The sequence below is a fragment of the Lemur catta genome, chromosome 6 (genome assembly GCF_020740605.2).
Source record: "Lemur catta isolate mLemCat1 chromosome 6, mLemCat1.pri, whole genome shotgun sequence".
Taxonomy (NCBI): Eukaryota; Metazoa; Chordata; class Mammalia; order Primates; family Lemuridae; genus Lemur; species Lemur catta.
The window spans coordinates 51,062,586-51,083,356 of NC_059133.1; the positions used below are offsets into that span (position 1 = coordinate 51,062,586).

General features: G+C 38.7%; 1 protein-coding gene across 2 annotated transcripts in view; it reads left to right on the top strand.

Moving 5' to 3' along the window:
• The window catches only part of LRIG3 (leucine rich repeats and immunoglobulin like domains 3), a 45,318-nt gene that overhangs the window by 940 nt on the left and 23,607 nt on the right, over positions 1–20,771 (top strand). For both annotated transcript variants that reach the window (XM_045553472.1, XM_045553473.1), the window contains exons 2-3: positions 5,237–5,308; positions 5,514–5,588. In XM_045553472.1, the coding sequence (XP_045409428.1) occupies positions 5,237–5,308; positions 5,514–5,588 (147 nt within the window). The remainder of the gene's footprint in view (positions 1–5,236; positions 5,309–5,513; positions 5,589–20,771) is intronic.

Here is a 20,771-nt window from a genome sequence, read left to right on the forward strand (position 1 = left end):
TAAGGCCCTTTATTCTGTTCGAACCAGTGGTTGAATGCGCTCGTTTCATTTGGGAAGCTTTCTCAACAGACTCACTATCCAGGCTATGGGATGCATACTTTTGTTCTGCTCCCTGTGCTTAATTTCACATTAGCAGACTGTAAGTCCCTCCTCCTGGACCACATTTTAACCCATCCTGGTTCGGGTAAGAAGTTAGTTGGTAAGACTGATCAGTAGATATGGAGAGAAAGGAACTAGATTTTTCAGAAGCAAAGGCGTGATTTCTGTAGCTTCTCAGCATGCCCAGACGATTTAAGGTTTAAAGGAGAGCGCAGAGTGCTGTTATGCAAGTTTTGGATTTTAGCTTGTGAAGTCTGAAAGCACTGCCAACTGCGTGGAAGAACAAGGAAGAAACTGTAATTTAGTTGTAAATGTTGATCCTTTCCAAATGTCATCTCTCTCTATTCGTTCCCAGCCTCCAGTTTTGTTAAAATTGGAGGAGTGCTGTAAAATGTAAACACACAATCAAAACTTATATTTTTAAAAAAGTCCTGTTTAAAAGAAATAAAAGTGCAGTTCAATACTTAATCTCAGATTTTGGCCTAGCAGAATGGCCATGAAGATTCTAAGCTCTTAAACAATTCTAGTAGATTATCCTAATGTCCTAATAGTGGTAGAAGATTTGATCAGGTATTTTAAGAAATTGTTTTTAAATTATTGTGCTAATCTAAATCCTTTTATTTGTGAATGGTAGACCATTAGACAACATATTCTTTGTGTATGTGTTTAATATGCCTTAGTTTAATAAAAAGGTAGAATTAGAGCATATTGGGTTGATATTTAATCTCTTATCATGGGATGTTTTATTTAGTAGTTTTTATTACAATTGAAGAAAGATAAGGGCTTTAACCTAAAGCAGGAAGACTTTCAATTAGTTGTGGCTAATTCTGTTCAATTGCCTCTTGTGGAGGTCATGCTGTCTTATTCATGAAATGTGAATGGCTCTATTGACAACATATGGAATTGAACATTTGAATGACTGAGGTGAACACCTATGAATAATAGAGGGATGACAGAGAAAATGAATACAGTGCTTCCTGGGGTGTGTTTAGAAATGCTTAGATTAATCCAACTTATATTCAATAGTCTCTCAATGTCAGGTGGCCTATTGTGATCATGCTAGTGTGTAGTATATTTTTTTGTGGATTTAGATGTCTTAAGAAAATAACTCTGTGGCCCTTGATTAGAAGTTGAGTGAACCAAAAGGGGTTCGATACCTATTTAAACATTGTCTTAAAAGTAGCTGACCTAATTAGGATTTTGTTTTGCAGATAATTTGGTGGCACACTAAAAACAAATTAGAGTTTATTTGGTTAGCACAGTCTTTAATTACATTTCCGCCAGCAGTAAATTGTCTCAATACAAGTCCACATTCCTTAAATGTATGTGAAAATAAGTTCCACTTGTATAAATAAGCACTCAGTCTGTTGTCAGAAACCCCGCTGTGATCACTCATTGGACAGCTCTGTCATTCTTGTACTTCTGTGACTTTTAACCATCTTTGTAGGTGTCACCAAACCATGTGGTCTAAATTCTTTATTGTAAATGTTTCTTTTGTTTGTGCCTAAAGCTTTGGAGGTCTCCTCTCTCCACCTTTGCAAAGAAGTACAAAAACACATGAAATTAAGTTTTACCTTCTCTATTATTTGGTATTTGGGAATAGGAGGTGTAAGAAGCTGCTTAAAGTTTACATAATTAGAAAAGCTCTTAAGTAGATTGTTTCAGTTGTCAGAAATAAGTAGAAAAGTGCACATTGTTCTTCTCCATATTTTAGCCTTCCTTTTCATTAGGTAATTAACATAGTAAAAGTTTGTCTTTGGACCAGTATTTGAAAGCACTATTCTGAAGAAGTTCAGTGTCTTTTGTTTCACTTGTTGAATTTGCAAGTTAAAAAAAATCTCTAATGTGTATGTATTTTTTTTACTTTATTCTGTTCAGCTGTAATTTATTGCCATAGGAGCCCCATGTGTGAAAAGTTGAATAGTTTGAGCTATAAAATAATACTGTATTCAATTCTCCTTTCAAAAAGTATAACCCCCTAATACTTTAACGAAAGTGGCTCTTAAAAGAGTAACTGTTTGAAACTTTGCTTATAACAGCCTTTAAAAGCAGACTGGAGTTTACATCTAGTTTGTGCTTACAAAGTTCTGAACTTAAAGAGCTTGTTTGAATATGTTATTTAGCCAAAAGAGGGAAAAGTTAACAAATTGCCAACAAGAGCCTCAAATAATATTAAATTCTCACTGGAATTTCGAAATCATTTATCTTATCACATAGAAATGTTTGAGTTCTCAACAGGGCTCAGGCGAAAGTCTGAAAGGTAGTTAATGCTGTTTCTGCTGGTGTGACTTGGTTTCTGCTGGTGTAGTTGGCCCTGTTATAAATCTTCTGGTCGGTACCAGAATTGGGAGTGGGGTGGGGGTAATAGTCCTTATGGTTTTCACAGCTGTTTCTCTATATTTTCCAGACTAAAACTTGAACATAGCAGGCTGATTTATGAGTCACTTTGGATCAGTGTCTTAAAACAGCTACAGCCTGGCTTTTTGTTTTTCAGCTTTCCAGATTTCTGCTGAATTAGCAGCTCTGAAGGCCCCAGTGGGATTGATTAAGAAGCTGTGCTGGATTTGCATTTAAAATTTGACTTGGAAGTCAGATTTCCAAATGCTAAAAGGAAGAAAATGATAGCTGGAACCAAATGTTGTAAATTAATTATTTTCATATATATTATTTGCTTGCTAACATACAGGAAGAGAGATGTCTCTCTAACCAAGCATTTGGCCAGCTGAGTTCTGGGTAAATAGTTAACACCTCCCTACCTCCCTACCTTTCCCATTCCCATTTATTAACCTCACTACAAAAAAAGTTTCATTTTGTGGGAAGATGTTCATTCATAGAACTCTAAAAATGAAGAATTTGCCTTCCTTATTGAATGTTTTATAGATTTAAGGAAACATCAACATTGTACATCTCTTTTTAATGGTCTAGCCATAAAAACAATATAAGGAAGATTTAGGAAAATGTGACATCCTTTAACTGGAAAGTAATCATTTCTGAAATGTAAACGATATTAAATCTAAATTTAGGTACATTAAAAGTTTCATAGCTTTAAGTATTTAGCAGTAAAAGTCATTTAAGGGGTGCTTTTTTTCTCCCACACATAATGTGGTTTTAATAGTACACAAAACACAGGAATGGAAGTGTGTTGCAATAACTGAAATATTTAAAGTTGCCAGCGCCTGCTTCTGGATCAGAAATGAGTGGTCCCCAGCATGTGCACTGGTCTCTGAAGGCAGTTTCTCATTTTTTAAAGGTCTTTTTGTTGGGGGATCTTATCCCATTACTGGTTGAAAATTAGTTGAGCACTCAACCTTACTTGCCACAGGAATGTCCTGTGAAATAATCCTTAAAATGAAGTGGAGAGCATAGTTTTAGGTGTTCTAATTAAAAAGAAAATCACCTGTATTAAATGTTAATGCCACATTGGTTCCCCTTTCTTTTTAAAACCTGAAACAATAGGGGATGCAGTTTTACATTGGTTCCATGGTCTTTAATTAAGTGGGTCCAAGTGAGACTTTCTGTTGACTCAGGCTACCTCCCAGGTGAAGGACTCTTTTCCTTGGTTGTTTTTGAAACCATGTGGTAAATCTATGACTGTCTGGGGTGCTAAAAGCACACAGGTTTTGTTTGAATCCTAACGTGAGTTGTTGGGCTCATGGTTTCCTTGATGAACTCCAGATGGACTTGAGCTGGGCTGTGAGGGAGAAAGTGTCTGGCTCCAGCCAGCGTGGTGAGCATGCACAGCAGTGGTTGTAATTGCAGGATTTTTATAGTTTAAAGACTGTGCCAGATTTTTTTTCATGTTATAACTCTACCAGAACAAATCTACTCATGTCTGTTACTGTCTGGTAGGTCTTTAGGCAAACATATTTCAAATAAAACCTTTGCAGATTTTTTTTTTAGGTGAAATAGACAAATCCTGGTTTATTCTCAAAACAAAAACTCAAAAGACTGCAAGCATTTCTGATTTCTAATTGTTAACTAAGCACTATAACACTGTGCTTCTCTGGATGTGATTTCTCTCCCTTTTCTTTTTAATTTATTTTTTTTGGGGGGATGCTTTTCTCCAATCAATTTTAGTATTACGTAAAACTTTGGTCTTTTAAAAATATTTTTTTAAACACTGAGAATTAATTTAGTCAGGGTTGGATAACCTCTTTCGGTGGGGAGGTTTAAGCCATACTGTTTGTTAGCCTGGTTTTCAGTAGCTGTTCAGCCATTTTATTTTCATTACACCATTTTGAAGGCACACAGTATATTGGTATGTACAAGGAATAGAACCAAGCATATTAGCCAGATTTTGTTCCGTATTTTGGACCTCAAATGAGATGACTTCTTAGCCTAGAATATTAACGTATTTAGGACTTTGTTACTGTTTTTAATAGTGATGATGCCCTGTAGAAATTGGATACTAAGTTAGACTGAGTTTTTGAGTGAGAAGCACCTTTGTTTAAAAGATTGAACTGTGTTCACAGGTTTCTGTACAGCTTAATTTTGTCAGATGGTCAATGTGGCTTGAATTAGACATTATAATACCAGCTATTGAGATTTGGGGATTTTAAGAAAGCAAAGGGTTCAGATTGTTTTCTACTCTCTCAACACACACAAAATGACGTTTGAAACCATTTGGTGCCTTAACCCAGAGAAACAAATGTATGTGCAAAGCAATTTCTGTTTTGTTTGACTTCAATAAGGACATCAATGCCCAATTTTATGACAATAAAGAGGTTTCTTTACAGGCTTTAGTTTCTGCAACCTGCCTAATTAGCCACTTTTCATAAGCCATGATGTCATCAGATCGAGTAGGGAGTGGGGAGATGGAAGGGGATGGGAGGGTGAAGCAGAACTTCCAGTTTACAAAAGATTGGTTCACTGTGTGCCAAGAAACATCTCTTAAAACATTTGTGGGATTCAAGTGTTTGAATCTGCCAGCCTCCTAAACTAATTTTGTCCTAAGAGTTTATATTTTTGAGTTTGGCATTTTGGTTGCCGTGTAGTGTGTGGGCAGAATGGACCGATTATTTCTCCTCTCACTAGTGTTCGTAGAACTATTTCATAAGCCCACTCTGTCTTGCATATTATTTAGCACCATTAGTGATTTTTAGAAACTACTTATAATTTTATTTTCATTTTTTCATAGGGACTTAAGTCACAACAGATTATCTTCCATCAAGGCAAGTTCCATGAGCCATCTTCAGAGGCTTCGAGAAGTGTGAGTCTTAGTTACACACTTGCTACTTAAAGTTTGCATAAAATACTTACTTCTCACACTATTTAACTGTAAAGAACATCTGGATTATAAGAAGTTATTTAAAACTTTTAACTTGGGAGATATCTTTAAATAATTTATAAAGTTTTCACCTCTATGAATTACCAATTACCTAATCAACTTTTTTTTTCTTCTTTGGCATTTATAGGAAACTGAATAACAATGAATTGGAGACCATTCCAAATCTGGGACCAGTCTCGGCAAATGTTACACTTCTCTCCTTGTAAGTGAATATTAGCAAAATTCTGCATGTAGGTTTGCAGGAACTATGGGTAGTAGTTCCATAGGAACAAGCATAAAGATCTTACAAGCAAAATTTGAATACTTCCTTCAAGGTATAATAAAGATGGGCTTTTAAAATTGGTTAACTTCTTTTCTAGTCTCTAACTCTGTCACTCCAAAATTTCAAATATCCTTTTACAAACACACTAGACACTTTACTGTTGTTGCTGAACTGGTCTCCAAGATTGAAAGAAGCCACCTTCATCCCAAAGAGAAGTGTACTTTGATCGACATTCCATAGTCCAGGACTGTAATTCTGGTATTGCTCAATGGTTGGCATGGGATCTGTGGATTACATATTACATAGCTCCTGGTGGAGAATGATTAGAGTTGTTTTGTGAGCAGAAATGGGAGTTGGTAATAAGCCATTGGAGCATCCTCTTTTAAGTATGGCGCCTGCAGTGGAAATCATGATTCAGAAACATCAACCCAAAATATCAATTTATATAGTTAAAATTAAATATATGATTGAGGTCAGAAATGATCATTGGAGGTTATTTTACAAATATGAGTTTTCAAATACAATTAAAATTGTGCTAAATGTTCTATATTTTTAAGGCAGATAACATGTTTTGTATTCATGTACTGAGACTGATTTTGGAATAATTTTGACTTTCAGCATTTAAAGATACATTTAGAATGCCAGTGGTTTAATTTCTAAAGTTAAGTAATTTACCATCTTAATCTTGAATAATTAACAAATATATTTAAGCCACTGAAGTTAAAAATATTTTCCTGCTTTAAACAACTTAAGAAAAAACAACATCATTGTTAGTTGCTTCTGGGAAAGGTGTTAGGAGGGTTGAAATTATACAGTAAATTTCAGGAAAGCTGTTCAATTAATTAAAGTGATCACTACCCAATTGCTTACATCTGGTGATTTACGGAGGTTTGTTTTTACTAAGGGCCCAGGTCAGCTAAGTCACGGGTGCAGCCGCTGTGTCTGCTTTCCTTTGTTTGAATAAGAACTAAGTGACATTTGATACTGACGCGGTTTTTCCAAAGATCAGAAACAGAAAGGAATGAAAGAAAAAGCAGTTGGTATTTGACAAATAAACACTGAATTTAAAAAATATTTTTATGCTAGCATTAGGACCTGTTTTGGCTTTCACAATTGCCTAAAATTTTGAAGTCTAAATGGGGTATTGGTTTGGTATCTTAAACATCTTTAGCTATTCCTGTTTGACCAATGGGGCTTTTTAAAATTCCACTTTGCCCTTGCTGTCCTTGCTGTGTGTATTGGCAGATTCTGTCAGCGTGTTCAAGAGAGCCTTGTGGGTCCTGGTGTTCTTCATGGCTGAGAGGGTCTGCAGTGCAGTTTCATCACATGAGTGGGGTGGAAAAAGAAGTCTATTATTTGGCATGGTATACAGTTGAAAGCATAAGAACTTGCAAGGAAGTTAGAAAATTCTGTTAGAAATAAATAATGTGGTGATTGTATACTTTAAAGCTATAGTTTATAATTAGAAAGCTAGGATGACATCTGGAAAGTTAGAAACCTTCAAAATTTGAACTCTTACCCATATTGTTTTTGTTTTTGTTTCACTTTAGGGAGTGCTGGATATCACATCAGCCTGAATAATCTCACTTTCTTTCTCCTTAATTTGTTGCAGTCAGTACATCTGACCAGGGATTGTTTTGTTCGTCTTAAGTAATAATCGATCTGATTTATTACTTAGATTGCATAGACTCTGCCAAGAGTAATTTATGTGATGAGCTTGCTTATTCTGTATGAAGAGTGGAAAATTATATTCATACCTATGACGTATCTTGAAAAATTTACCTCTCTGGTTGTTTTCTTCTACAAATGTTTTGTTTTCTTCTACAAATGTTTTGTTTTCTCCTGAGGACTCCTTTGCATATTGCAATACACGGTCATTGTTCCTAAAGCACTGTTAATTCCTGTGTTGTGTAGGGTGAAACATTTTCTTTTATGTAGAAGCACTTGAAAATAATCAGAGCTAAAAATCAGTTCTTAAATACATTTCTAAGATTTCAGAAAAATATCTATTAAACCACATAACATGACTCAGATGAGAAACTTGCTGTGGCACCACAATCAAATCCCATATCTTACAATGTAGTTCTCGGCTGTTTGACTTTTATATTATTAAGTTTTTGTTTTTTTTCTTTTTTTACACTTTATAGAGGAAAACATTTCTCTGGATTATTTGCAGACATTAATTTGAAAACTTGTGTTAAAGAAAAGGAAAAATTAGTTGGAGGCTTAACGGTAGATTTATTATTGGTGCTCCATACTGTTACTGCTCTGTCCCGTGGAGACCTCTCAACTGGAGGGGCTGGATGCAGAGAAGACCGTACCTGGTGATACCTTTGTCTTCTCGTAGATACAGGATCTCATAGATCAGGAACTAATGTTGGGCCAAATGGCACCCCCTGTGCAGAGATGAAATCAGTTAGGGACCGGTTCTGATGATGTCAGGGAAACCTGGTAAAATGCCAGGGAATTGGGATGATGGATGGATGCTCATTGACTGTCCTCATTTAAGAAAGCTCAGCTGTAACCTTTTTAGGGATCACACAGAACTAGCTCAGAAGTCAACCAACATGCTAGGGCAAGGCATGGTTTGTGTGTATGGATGTTTTTATTTTTCACTCACAGTTTCCTAGCTGTGGCAGGGTGGTATGCAGTAGGGAACCTGCAGCCTTAGGGCCACATGTGGCCTTCTGGATCCTTGAGTGCGGCCTTTTGACTGAATCCAAATTTTACAGAACAAATCCATTTATTAAAAGGATTTGTTCTGTGAAGTTTCAGTTTGGTTGAAGGGCTGCATTTGGGGATCTGGAAGGCCACATGTGGCCTTGAGGCCTCAGGTTCCCCACACCTCAGAGTGCTAATTCTGGTTTCATGTAGTGTGGTGGGCCCTGCTCGAGCACTGGACCTTTTTGAAACCTGTAACCTGGGTTAGGGAAGCTTGAGTTATGCAAACGACTTATTCTTGGACGAAGGAGGCTTGTGGGTTGTTAAGTAGAGCTGGTTGTGTCTTAGTCTTAATGCTCATAGTTTACGTAGTGTTTCCCAGCATGCAGGTACTTGCCTGGTGTCCTAGGGTTCAAAAGTCCTGGTCAGTGGCTGCCACAGGGCACCTAGAGTATTTATGAAGAATGTAGATTCCCTAACCCCATGCCTAGAGATTCTAAACCAGTGGGACCCAGGAGTATCCATTTTAACACATCCATCTACCCTGCTGATTCTAATCAGATACTGCATAAATCCTTCTGGAATTACTGATAGGTTCAGTTATCACAATCAAATAAGCCTTTTCATTTTATTTCTTATCTCAAAGATAGAGCCTTTCTCTCAAGTCCATCGTTTTCTTTATAGTCTGTCATTTTCCAGAGGTGACATGTTATTCCAGAGAGGTTATTATAAATATTGATTATCTGTGCTGCTAGGGCCCCAAAACATGGGCTCTACCAATGGAAAGCCATTGAAGAGATTTAAAGCAGAGTGAGATGATCAGATCTGCTATATGAAAATGTCACTCTGTCTTTAGTGTGGAGAATGCCTGGAGGTACCAGGCAGGTAGGTTAGAGGGGGCAAATAATTAGATCATGCCATAGTCCAGGAGCCATGGAAGCCTTGTTCTACAAGGCAGCTCCAGTGATGTCAGTAGAAGCAAAACTCAAGTCATATGGCCTGGGACTAATTGCTGGTTCTACCGTCTGCCAAATTTGTGACTTGGGCAAGTTACTGTCTTTCTGTCTGTTTCTTTAGCTTTGAAATGAGAATAATAGTATCTATCTCAGAGGGTTGTTGTGAGGATTTGGAGAGAGAATACAGGTAATGTAATCTGTGATGATGATGATTCATTCAGCTAAAATTTCTTGCATACCTACTATGTGCCAGGCTCTCTTTTAGGTGCGGGGGACACTGCAGTGAAAAGGAGACAAACTCCTTCTTCTGTGAGGCTTCCATTCTAGTGAGGGGAGAGAAAAATATAAGTAAACAAACTTTCAAAGGAAAGATAACATCCGTTCATGATAAATTCCCTGAAGGAAAAGAAAGAAGGACAAAGGGATCAGAGAGCTCTGGCAGGTGTTTTTTAATGTGGTCAAGGATGGCAGATATTTTCCAGATACTGCTATGTGCCCAGTACTATTCTAGGGTCAGGATTTAGCAGTGAACAAAACAGACAAAAATCCCTGCTTTCATGGAGCTGACCTTCTCATGGAAATAGAAAGATAAAAAATAAAATAAGAGATACAGTCAGAAGAGGATAAGGTGCAGGGGAGAAAAATAAAGGAGGGAAGAGGCGTGGGGAGGGTGTGGCCTAAGAGGAGTTTTACAGTTTTCGGTGGGGGTGCAGGAAAGGGTCCCTAGGAGGGCAATACTTGATTCAGGGCCTGCAGGGGAGGGAGTGAGGGAGGAGTCTTGTGTGTGTCTGGGGTCTGGGGCTGGGGTCATCTCCACTAGGGCTCCCCTGCCCTGCCCACACCTGTGGTGCCTTATGTATCCTCCACCTGTTACATAGTAATGAATGATTTTGTCTTGTCTTTTCTCCTCCGCCATGTTTTCAGGCATCTGCATCTGACTATTCTTTCCTCTAGCACTTACTGCAGGTATGTGACATAGAGTCAGTGCCTAATTAATATATGAATCAAGGAATACTTATGAAACAGCCACGTGCACTTAGCATAATTCATACAGGTCTGCTCCTTCCTGTACATTTAATCTAAACCAATGGCTAAAGATTTACAGTGGAGACAGCATACCTGTGTTTTCCTTAACTTGTGTTCAATTATGCACACTTGGTAAAATAATAATAAATATGACAACAGCGATAATAATAATTAAAAGGAACAAAAGAACAAGAGAAATAATTTAAGTAACACTCTAGCCACTGAGTACCTGCCCTGGAGTGCCTGTGAGGTGGGAAATAAAAGCCCCATTTCTTGTTTGCCTTTCTGAGTTTGAATATTTCACCTCACTGAGGGTGACTTTGGTGTTCAGAGATACAAATTGTTCACAGAGCCCATGCCCTTCACACTTGGCAAACTACTTCATCAGGTTTTGAACTAAAAATTCAAAAAACAAAACAACAAAACACTGACTGCAATGACCACATATACACATACACGCACAATTGATCTGTTCCCGCACTGAAGGAAAACCATCTATATTGGATTCATTGAGAGAGAGGAAGAATGTTTGCATATAGTACTTTGGTGGTGGTATAAGGGATCTTCAGGGGTATATTGATGATAGATGGTTCCCCCCATCTGCTTCCTTGGAACTTAGTGTTGGGAGCTGTGGTTCCATCACATCATGTGTCCTCCTGGGTTGGAGATACTTTGGGGTTACAGGAAAGTGTGAGAGTCATGCCTCCTCCTCAGGGGTCTGATGCCGTTGGAAACTACAGAGAACAATACTGAGTGGTGGTAAGAGGTATTGGCAATTTGTGTGGTGTGAACTGTAGTTATTGTAGAATTCTGAGAAGGACAGTGATTTTTCTTTTATCCAGTTTTGAAACTCCCACAAGTGCAGCATGTGTAGTTTCTGATGGTATTTGTCACACATCTCATTTCAGGGTCGGACTCAGGTCTTACTGAGCTCTCAATCCCTCCAGCAGCCTGGTACAGTCCCAGTCACACGAAAGATGCTCTTTAAGAATGTGAGAGGATGAGAAGAGATCCTGGGCCCTGGTGCAACAGGAGAGAGACCTGGGCTGGGAATTGGGCACACAGGTTTTTGTCTGGTCTCACACTAATGACCTGTCTGACCTTAGGCAGACTTAATGAACTTTTCTTTGTTTATCTGTAAAAAGTCTAAGATGTCTGCCCATCTCTCTCCTGTGGTTCCGGTAAGGGATCAGATGGCAAGATCTACATGAAAGGGCTCTGAAAAGGGTGAGCTGTAGCAGCTGCTGCTGTTGCGTTTGCAGTGGGCTTGGCAGAGGAGCAGAGACTGGAGGCAGTGGGCCAAAGTGGGTTCTTGAGTGGAAGGGTTATAGGAGGAAGGTGAGATTTAGAAACATTATCCTGGCAGCAGTAGATGGGGGAGAGAGAAAGTACTTTGTATTTTGGGTGAATTTTCAGGAAAACTTTTATTCTCTTCAAGTGGTTCCAAGAAAATTGATGAGCACAAAATTATAATTAATAACTAAATAAGATTTTTAGCCTGAGGACTTGTGTACTTGTAAGGTGAATTTTGAGCTGTCCCAAGTGCCCATCAACAATGCCTACTATGTGTTAAGTGCTAGGGAGCAAAGCAAAATAGGGTGTGGTCTCTGCTCTCGAGGGACTCTGAACAAGAAGGAAGACAGGCAGTGAAGACATAGTGTACGTGGATGCTGCCCAGGATGGTGGAGTGTGCCGGGGCCTGTGCCAGCGCATAGGTTGCAGGACGCATGGAGCGTGAGGGCAAGTGAGGTGGAGAAGGAAGGAAGGAAGGAAACTTGGGTGAATTGGTAGGGTCAGTTCAGGAAGCTGCTTCCGTGCTTAGGCTCTCCCTTGCAGGTTTGGGGGAGCCATTGAAGATTTCTTTTTTAAGGAGGGGAATGAAATGACTACATTTCAAGGAAGCTCAGAATCTACTGTTCTCCGTATTTCTAAATAGTCAATAAACAATGTTCATTTGCAACATTGAGTGCCATAAAAACAAATAAATAATGTGGCTTTGGTAATTAACAGTTATAACTTTCCAAATATCTGTTCTCCATAGATCCCTGGAGCTGTTCTGTGCCCTGCTGTTGGGTAGGGCCACATCTCTTTTTTCACAAAGGAGAATTGGCCATGGGGTGGGAGTTGTAGGAGCATTGACTTCTGTAGAGTTGAACTAGTGGTCACTCATCAGATCTGCAGTGTTCTGTTATTTATATACTGAACCCAGCACCATATTAGGTAGGAATTTCATTCCTGAGAGTGTATTTAAATAATTCATCAAATTCAACTTTAACTTTAAAAACAATATTGATATTTTAATAGGCTCACAGCTCAGAGGTAAAGTTGCATATAGAGAAGGCCAGCATTATATATACTTTCAAGTGATAATGTATCTGAGTAACTTTGTAGCTATGCAGTGAATCTCAAATAGTTGTTAGCCTTTTTTTTTTTTTACCAAAACCTTTATAAGTCAATATTTGAAAAGAGGTCATCAGTTTGTAATATTAATTAAGGAACTTGAGGAGTAGCTTTGGCCAAAATTAGAACTTAAGTTTCTGGGGGAATTGAGGAGTTTTGTTTTGATTAAGTAGACACAAACCATACCCCATCACTACTTGCATTTGGGTGTAAAGAAACCCGTGAAATTTGACCACTTTTGCTGCAAAATTCATTCTAAAACGTATGCTGTCCTGATATGGATAAATGGGCTGATGTCTTCTTTTCACATATAAAGGATATTGTATTTTAGAGTGAGTCTTAGTCTGTTTTCTATGGCTTATAAAAAATTCCTGAATTTTAGAATACCTGAAACTTGGTTTTTATAAAGAAAAATTTATTTCTTACAGTTATGGAGGCTGAGAAGCCCAAGGTCAAGGGGCCACGTCTGATGAGAGCTTTCTTGCTGGTAGGGACTCTGCAGAGTCCTGGGGTGGAGCAGGGCACCACATGGGGAGGGGGCTGAGCACGCTGGCTCACATCTCTCTTCCTCTTCTTATCAAGCCACTGGTCCCACTCCCATGATAAGCCATTAATCCATGAATGGATTAATCCATTCATGAAGGCATAGCCCTCATGACCCAAACACATTGGGGATTAAATTTCAACATGAGTTTTGGAGAGGACAAATATTCAAACCGTAGCAGAAGGCTACAACCATCACCAGTATATACAAGCCAAATCTTGTATTTAATGGACATAACCTCATGAAGCTCAGGTCTTACCAAATAAACACATATCTTAATATGATAAGTTGTATTCTTTTGTGAGATTTTGAGATGTTTATATATGACTGGCACATAAAAGAGAGTTTACTGTACACAGAGCTGTATTTGTGACAGTCTGTAAGCTTATCTTCACATTTAATCATAAACTGTTCCCCAGAATACAGCTTTTGCTAGGTTTTTGAATTCTCAATTTAGAATGACTGCATTCGAAATATAAATTTGCAATTGTTACATGGTTCTTTGAACTCTTCAGTAGTTCCCCATTGCTCTTAGGTCAAGAGCAAAATCCTTCTCAAGAAGGATGACCTGTGTCCTCTTTGCCCATAGAGCAGTCTCTGGAATCATTGCTCAGTTCCAGGAATGTGCTGGGTTGTTCCTGCCCCAGGTTCCTTGGCATGTGGTTTTCCCCCTGCCTAGAATACTCATCCTCCCCTAAGCTGTTTCTGAATCGACTTGATTTTCCCCTTAATGCATTTGTATATCTCTTCTATTATAAGATCTACTTTATTATTGTCTAAGTACTGACATTCTTTGGTTGTATATTTGTTATTCTTTTAACGTCAGTTTCCTCCTCCAAAATGTAATTTCAGAAGAGCTGAGCTGTGTCTGGTTTTTGTCCCCATTGTAAACCTGGCATGCAGCATGGTGCCTGGCACATGGTGGATACTTAGTACTTGTTTGTTGAGTGAATGAATGAATGGATGGCTTGGTCCCAATTAATATACATACAGGGTGTCCCCAAAGTCTCTGTACGAAGGAAAAATTTGTAAAATTTTGTAATGAATATTTTGTAAATAAAGGTACATTTAGCTACAATTTCCCATTTTCCCTATGTATGGCAACTTTAGGGACACCATATATAGAGAGAGAATTAACTTTTCTGGGCCTGCCTCTCCACATACACATAAAATTGTTTTCCTTTTAAAACTTGGTTTTTCCAAGGTAACAACAATTTTAGATTTGATAGAGTGACTCATTTTCATTAGGCAACTTTTTTCCAGTGGTGTTTCTTAAAGCCAATAAAAGACCCCCCACTCCCTCGACTTGACTTTCCAGCATAGCTTGCCACAAAAACTCCTGCAGTACCAATATTGAACCTACACCATTTTCTCATTCCCTCCCTCAAATTCATGCTAGCCATTTCAATTGCTGCTTTGAAGTATCAGGTACAGCGTCTACCAAGAGACTTCTTGATGCCGAATGAGACTTGTTCTGCCAAGACAGACAGAACAATAAAGTTACAGCCAGTTGCTTTTCATGATTAGGATGGCAAGATTCAACATGCATCTCTGTCTTAGCCTAGTTACTTTTCCTCCTCCTCTTCCTTATTTTGGTTTCTCCGTTGTGTTCCATAAGCCAGAGGTTCAGGGCTCTAGTTTGGTAGAGAGACCAAAACAATGAAACAGAGCTCTAACCAGTACCGCCTCTTCTTTCTTTGGCTGAAAGTTGCTTAAGTATTAAATTTAAAACATGAAAGGAAAGGCAGTTATAAATATAAACACCTCCTTTCAAACACTTAAAATCACCTGCCTGGCTGTCTCCCTTCCTCTCCAAATAGCTTTATCCAGTAGATAAAGCAGTCTCTTGAGTGAGGTTGAAGGCAAAATGAAATATTAAGGTAATATTTATGTTGCAAGTACCATACAGCATAGGATAAACATTGTATATGTTCTTCGACTGTCAATTTTACTATGCATGAGCAATTTTAACCACTTTTATAACAAAACCTATTATGGAATAGAGTAAAAATGGACATAATTTTTTTTAGAAAAAATCAGATGCTTTTAAATTTAGCCACTTACTGCTGTGCAATCCCACACAAGGTAATTGGCCGTGGATAGAGAGCAATACTCTTCAGAGATGAATGGATGTTTACAGACTCAGGGAAGTAGTCAATTAATTGTATAAATCTCTTTTTCTCTAATTCTCCTCCAGTCTTTCTCTTTCCTCAGCACAATCCCCATGTATCAAAGAAAAGGTGAAAGGGATTAGAAATAGTTTGCTACATTACGTAACTGGTTGTGACCCATTTTTTTGTTAGTTTTAAGTGTTGATGCACAATCCTGATAACTTGGAAGAGACATTTTTCTCAGTAGAAAAATCCTTGGAAGGGAGGTTATCTGACCTCCCTCCTTAAGCACTTCCAGGGACAAAAGCTTATTCTTGGTGAGGATCCTTTCCACAGTGACTGGTTCTAATTGCCCAGATTTTTCTTTTTTTTCCTCACATGTTAAGCTGAGCTCTGCCCTTCTGTAGCTTCTACCTGTTGTTCCAGTTCTGTGTGCTGGGGAGAACAACTTTGTTCTGTTTTCTGCATACTATTACAAGCCTTAAAATATAAGGTTTTCTTAAAGCCTTTCCTTCTCCTGGCTCATATGCTCATTCCCATTTCTTGTGTGACGTGGGGTCTAGAGCAGTGCTGCCCAGTAGCACTTTCTGCAATGATGGAAATGTTCTGTCTGTGCTGTCCACTGTGGAGCCACTAGACACATGGATACGGAACACTTGAAATGTGGCTGGTGTGACTGAAGAGTTGAATTTTTAATTTTATTTAATTTATTAATCTATTTCAATGGCCACTCATAGCCAGTGGCTATTGCATTGCGCAGTGCAGATCCAGAGCCTTAAAGTTCTCCCCCTCACACACCTGTCTGGCACGACAGCGTAATACATGGTGCCCAGAACAAGATACTTGAGATGTGGTCTGACTTATACAGAATATGGTGGGCCATATGTCTTGACCAGAATACTAGACATTAACGAAGCATATGATTATATTAACATTTTAAGTACAGTGTTGTATCATTGGCTCATATTGAATTTGTGGTCCACTGAGATTCCTAAGTTCGTTGTCATTTTCATAAGAATTGCTTTCAAATAGGCCTTGTAAAAATGCTTGACTAAAAATTCAAAATACTGCCTTTATCCCAGCTCAATTCTTGTCTTGCTTCTAGACCGTCATTTTAGTACTTTGAGAGGTTTCGGATCATGATCCATCTAACAGATTAGTTATACTTCGTTAGTCCTGTGGCGTTTGCACTTGAGTATTCAAGTCTCTATCTTGTTCACAGCACAGGGCCACAGGCAGGCCCAGTAGTAGCCACTAGCAGCTTCCCTAAAGGCTGATGCCAGTCTGTGAAAAAAAGACAAGGGTGTGGATTCACCTGCCTGTGTGATCATTATCACCACATTTTCTGTGTCTTATTCACAAGGGCAAGGTATATACTTGGGTGAAATCAAGATATTCTGTGTCCACGATGTTCCTTAGTGAGTTGGTCTGTGAACCACATGAAAAAAATAAAATGAGATTAATTTAGCCTGATGTTCATACAGAATTAATCCTCTCTCTTATAACTATTAATTTGGGGTTGAGAGTAACAATGATGCACTGTTTTCTGATTTTTGTACTATCATCTAAGTGCAAATTCTTTATATGAGGTAAATTTTTGTTAAAATCGTATATACAAATCTAACTCAAATGATTTTTTTTCAGTAAATAATTACAGTGACTTTTTTTGAAGGAAGGTTTTATTTGGGTTTTTGAAGAAAAACTGGTTTTATTCATAGATTGAATTTCTATTGAAGACTTCCTGTGAAGCATAGTGGATTGAGCACATTCATTTCAATCTGCTCCTTCCTAAAAATCCCCTTAAAAATGAAAGTAAAGGAATTACAAAAGTGCATACCAACAGGAACAAAGAAGAAATAAAGAACATAAAGACAGGATACAGTCCAAATGAAAGATGCCATAAAATGGAGTAGGCAAATGGATAAGTTGTAACTGACTTAAAAGAGGTTGAAAATGGAGTTAATCCTGAAAACAAAGCAAGCTGTGTGTGTGTTGCAGAACTTCAGGATGGTTCAGGAATTCAAAACCTATAAAGGTGGGAGTGCAGAGTAGGACTGAACATGGGATCAGTTAAAAGAAGTAATCAGACCTCTAGATTTCTCCTCCTAAGCTCAAAGCCCAGTGACCACCCTCCCCCTGTGCAGAAGACTGAAAGTTTATTTTCAAGAGATCTCAAATGGAAAGTCTCTGGGATTCAAGGCATGAGCCAAGTTGTGCAGGGGGAGAGGATTGAGGGCATCATCTTCTGAAATCAGAGAAAGTCAAATCTGAATACGGACAGCCCTTCCTCTGAGCTTATTTCCCTGTTAGCCTTCCCAGATGGTAGCAGCCAACAGCCATGCTTGTACTTACCACACTGGAGATTGGAGGATTTGAGAGCTGAGACCCACAGAAATACCCCTCCCTGAAATAGGTCCCTCACAGTCACCTACCTGTACTGGGACTCACCATTCAACAAGCCTGTACCACACACAGCCCTCAGTGAGCCGTTAGTGCTCCTTTTACTAAATATGAATGAATAGCCAATGCCCAGACTTTTGGAGACGTTTTTAACAAAGTCAGGGTCTGAAACAAAATGAAAAAAGAGAATCAGAGACAATGGAAGGAGAAGGGAACTTCAAAATTAATATCTTTGGAGAGAGAAGAGAAGATGCTATGTACATAAAACCAGGAAAACATGGTGAAAAAAGTAATAAAAAGGAATATTCAGAAATGAAGTTCCAAAAGGTGATGGAGGTGTTGGGAGAAGGTTGAAGAACTCTTTCAGAAATAAGAACCAAAGGACAAAGGTATGAAAACTGGAGAGGAAAAAATGAGAAAAAAGGAAAATCAACTGGGAAGTCTGACGTTTATCTAATTGGAATTCCACAAAGAGACATCTATGGAAATGGAAGGGGGGAAATTACTGAAGACACAAAACAATTTCCCAGAACTGAGGAGTACACGTTTCTAGATTGAAAGGGCCTACTGAGCGCCATCACAATGGAAAAAGACCTTCAGCAAGGTATGTGACTGTGCAGTGTCACAATACCAGGGGGAAAGAGAGGCTCTGAGAGGAGGGAAAAACCCCACAAAGCAGGTTGCCTGTGAGCACTGACAGTGGGTGTCTCGTGCTCCTAGCAGCATCAGCACCACCTGAGAACTTGGTAGAAAGGCAGGTCCCACCCCACACCCGCTGAGATGGAAGCCCTGTGGGGCTCAACATTCCATGGTTCAGGATGCTCCCACTCCCCAATTCTGATGTCTGCTAAGTTTGAGAAACACTGGAGTAGAGAGAGTGGCCGCTGGCTCCTGAAACGTAGATCCGTGAGTACTATGATAGCCTAAAGCAGCATCTTCAAATCCTATTAATAATCTGTAATTCTGTGAATCCTGTGAATAATCTAAACTCTATACAGATCCAAACTGTCTATCCGATAAAGACATTTCCAAACATAATGAGGTTATACATGGTTTCTTGGAAAGCTAATGGAAGGCATGCAAAATGAGAGAGGTAAACGGAGTGAAAGGAAGACTGCACATCCAAAGCAGTGCGACTCCGACACAGGAGAGAGGAGAAAGGGATCCCACAGGAGGGCGTCTGGGTTCTGGAAGAGGCTGTGGTTACATAACGTGGTTGTGTGAAGCCTCTGTAGCAAATCTGGTCATTTGCAGTGTTTGTCATCCACATCTGGAATCACAGCTCATTAGGGCTGGAGAAGATCATTTCATTCCATTTCCCTCCATTTTCCTTGAGCAAATCAAGGTTCCTTCACATAGTATAGTAGATCAAGATGCAGAACCAGGAATAGAATCAAAATCTCCTCTCTGGGGAACTACAGCTTAAATTATTGTGTCAAAGAGTTCTTTTAGCAGGTTGATTAAGGTAGGGTATCACAGTTTTATGTTTCTGTTTTCTGGCTGGCAGCCATAATGGGCATACTGTTTTCAGATGTACAAAGGGTATCTTGAACAGCAGCTTAAATAAATCCTATGGGCCAGTGTAAAGCTAATCCAGAGTTTCTGGACTAATCGAGATTGTTTGTTCACTTAAGGGTCTTGAACTTACTCATTTAATCCTGAGTTCTGGGGAACCAAAGATGAATGAGAAGCTCTCCCCACTCACAAGTGAATCACAAGCTAGTAGGAGACTCAGACTCACAGCTTAACCAGAGCAGGGGCCTGACATGCGAAGATGACTATGGAAGGCCTCTACCTCGAAAGAGAGGTAGAGAATTTTTAAAAATTTTACTAAATCCAAGTAGAGTCCATTTTTATTGTACATAAATTATTTTAGATCTAAATTTTTCAGTATCTTTATCATCTTCTTGTCTTCGAGGATTTGCTTTTAAAAATGTTTACATAAAGGACTAGATTGAATTTACTCTTGGGGATCAAAGAAGGGTTTTGTATGTGGTGATGTGGTGGGATTGGGTTTTTGACACATATATTTCTTTTTCCTTTCTTTTGGTTTTTTTTTTTTTTTTTTTTTTTTTGAAACATGGTCTCACTGTGTTCACTAGACTAGAGCTAGAGCTCCCAGCCTCAAGTGATCCTCCCGCCTCAGCCTCCGGAGTAGCCGGGACAGCAGGTCCTCACCGCTGTGCCCAGCTCGTGTTTCGTTTTCTGTTTTCAGCATGTGTTATGACTGGCACATGAATAGGGACCTGATTACTGTAGGATCTCTGTATTAAAATATCGTGGCCATCTTATCATGTTTATGATCCAAAAGATAATTGTTTTATGCCCACCTGGCTTTTAGCTAAAAGAACTGACTCTGCCCCTCACACCGTGGCTCATTTGCTGGTTAGCATCATTAATTCTTAATCAAGAATCTCTCTGCTTGCAAAAGTTTCCTCAGTTGGCTTTATTCTTTGATCCCACAGTACCAGTGGACCAGTCTGAACATGCGCTCTTTTAATGAAACTTCTTAATTATCTTTAGAAAAGAGATTGAGCAGAGACAGTTTATTTTTATCTGTATGGAAAAGGTTCTTTGCTTGCCAAATCTTTCTGTTAAAAGAAGCCTGATATTATGGGGTGTTACTTAGTCCAGTAAAGGTTTTCAAGGAGACGTTTTTTAGAAGGGGGCAGAGATTATTGTCAGAAGTAAAATGCATTTGCAAAATGTAGTGTTGTCTTTAACAACTTGTAATTCCTTTATAAATCGTGCTAGACTGGTTGTTTGCAAGTTATATATAGAAATCAGTATTTCCTTGGGGCCAGGCTGACTGTACCAGTCAATACATTTAATATGCTTGCTCGATGGCTGTTTGTATGGTATGACCACAGATTCAGCAATTTATTAGTTGCAGTAACAGAATTGGACTTAAAGGATGTGTTAGAGCAAGGCATTCTAAGAAAAGATGGCATTGCAAACATATAAAAAATGGTTTCACATTAAATTTCAGTGTGCACATCCTCTCTAAAAGGAAAGTGCAGCATTC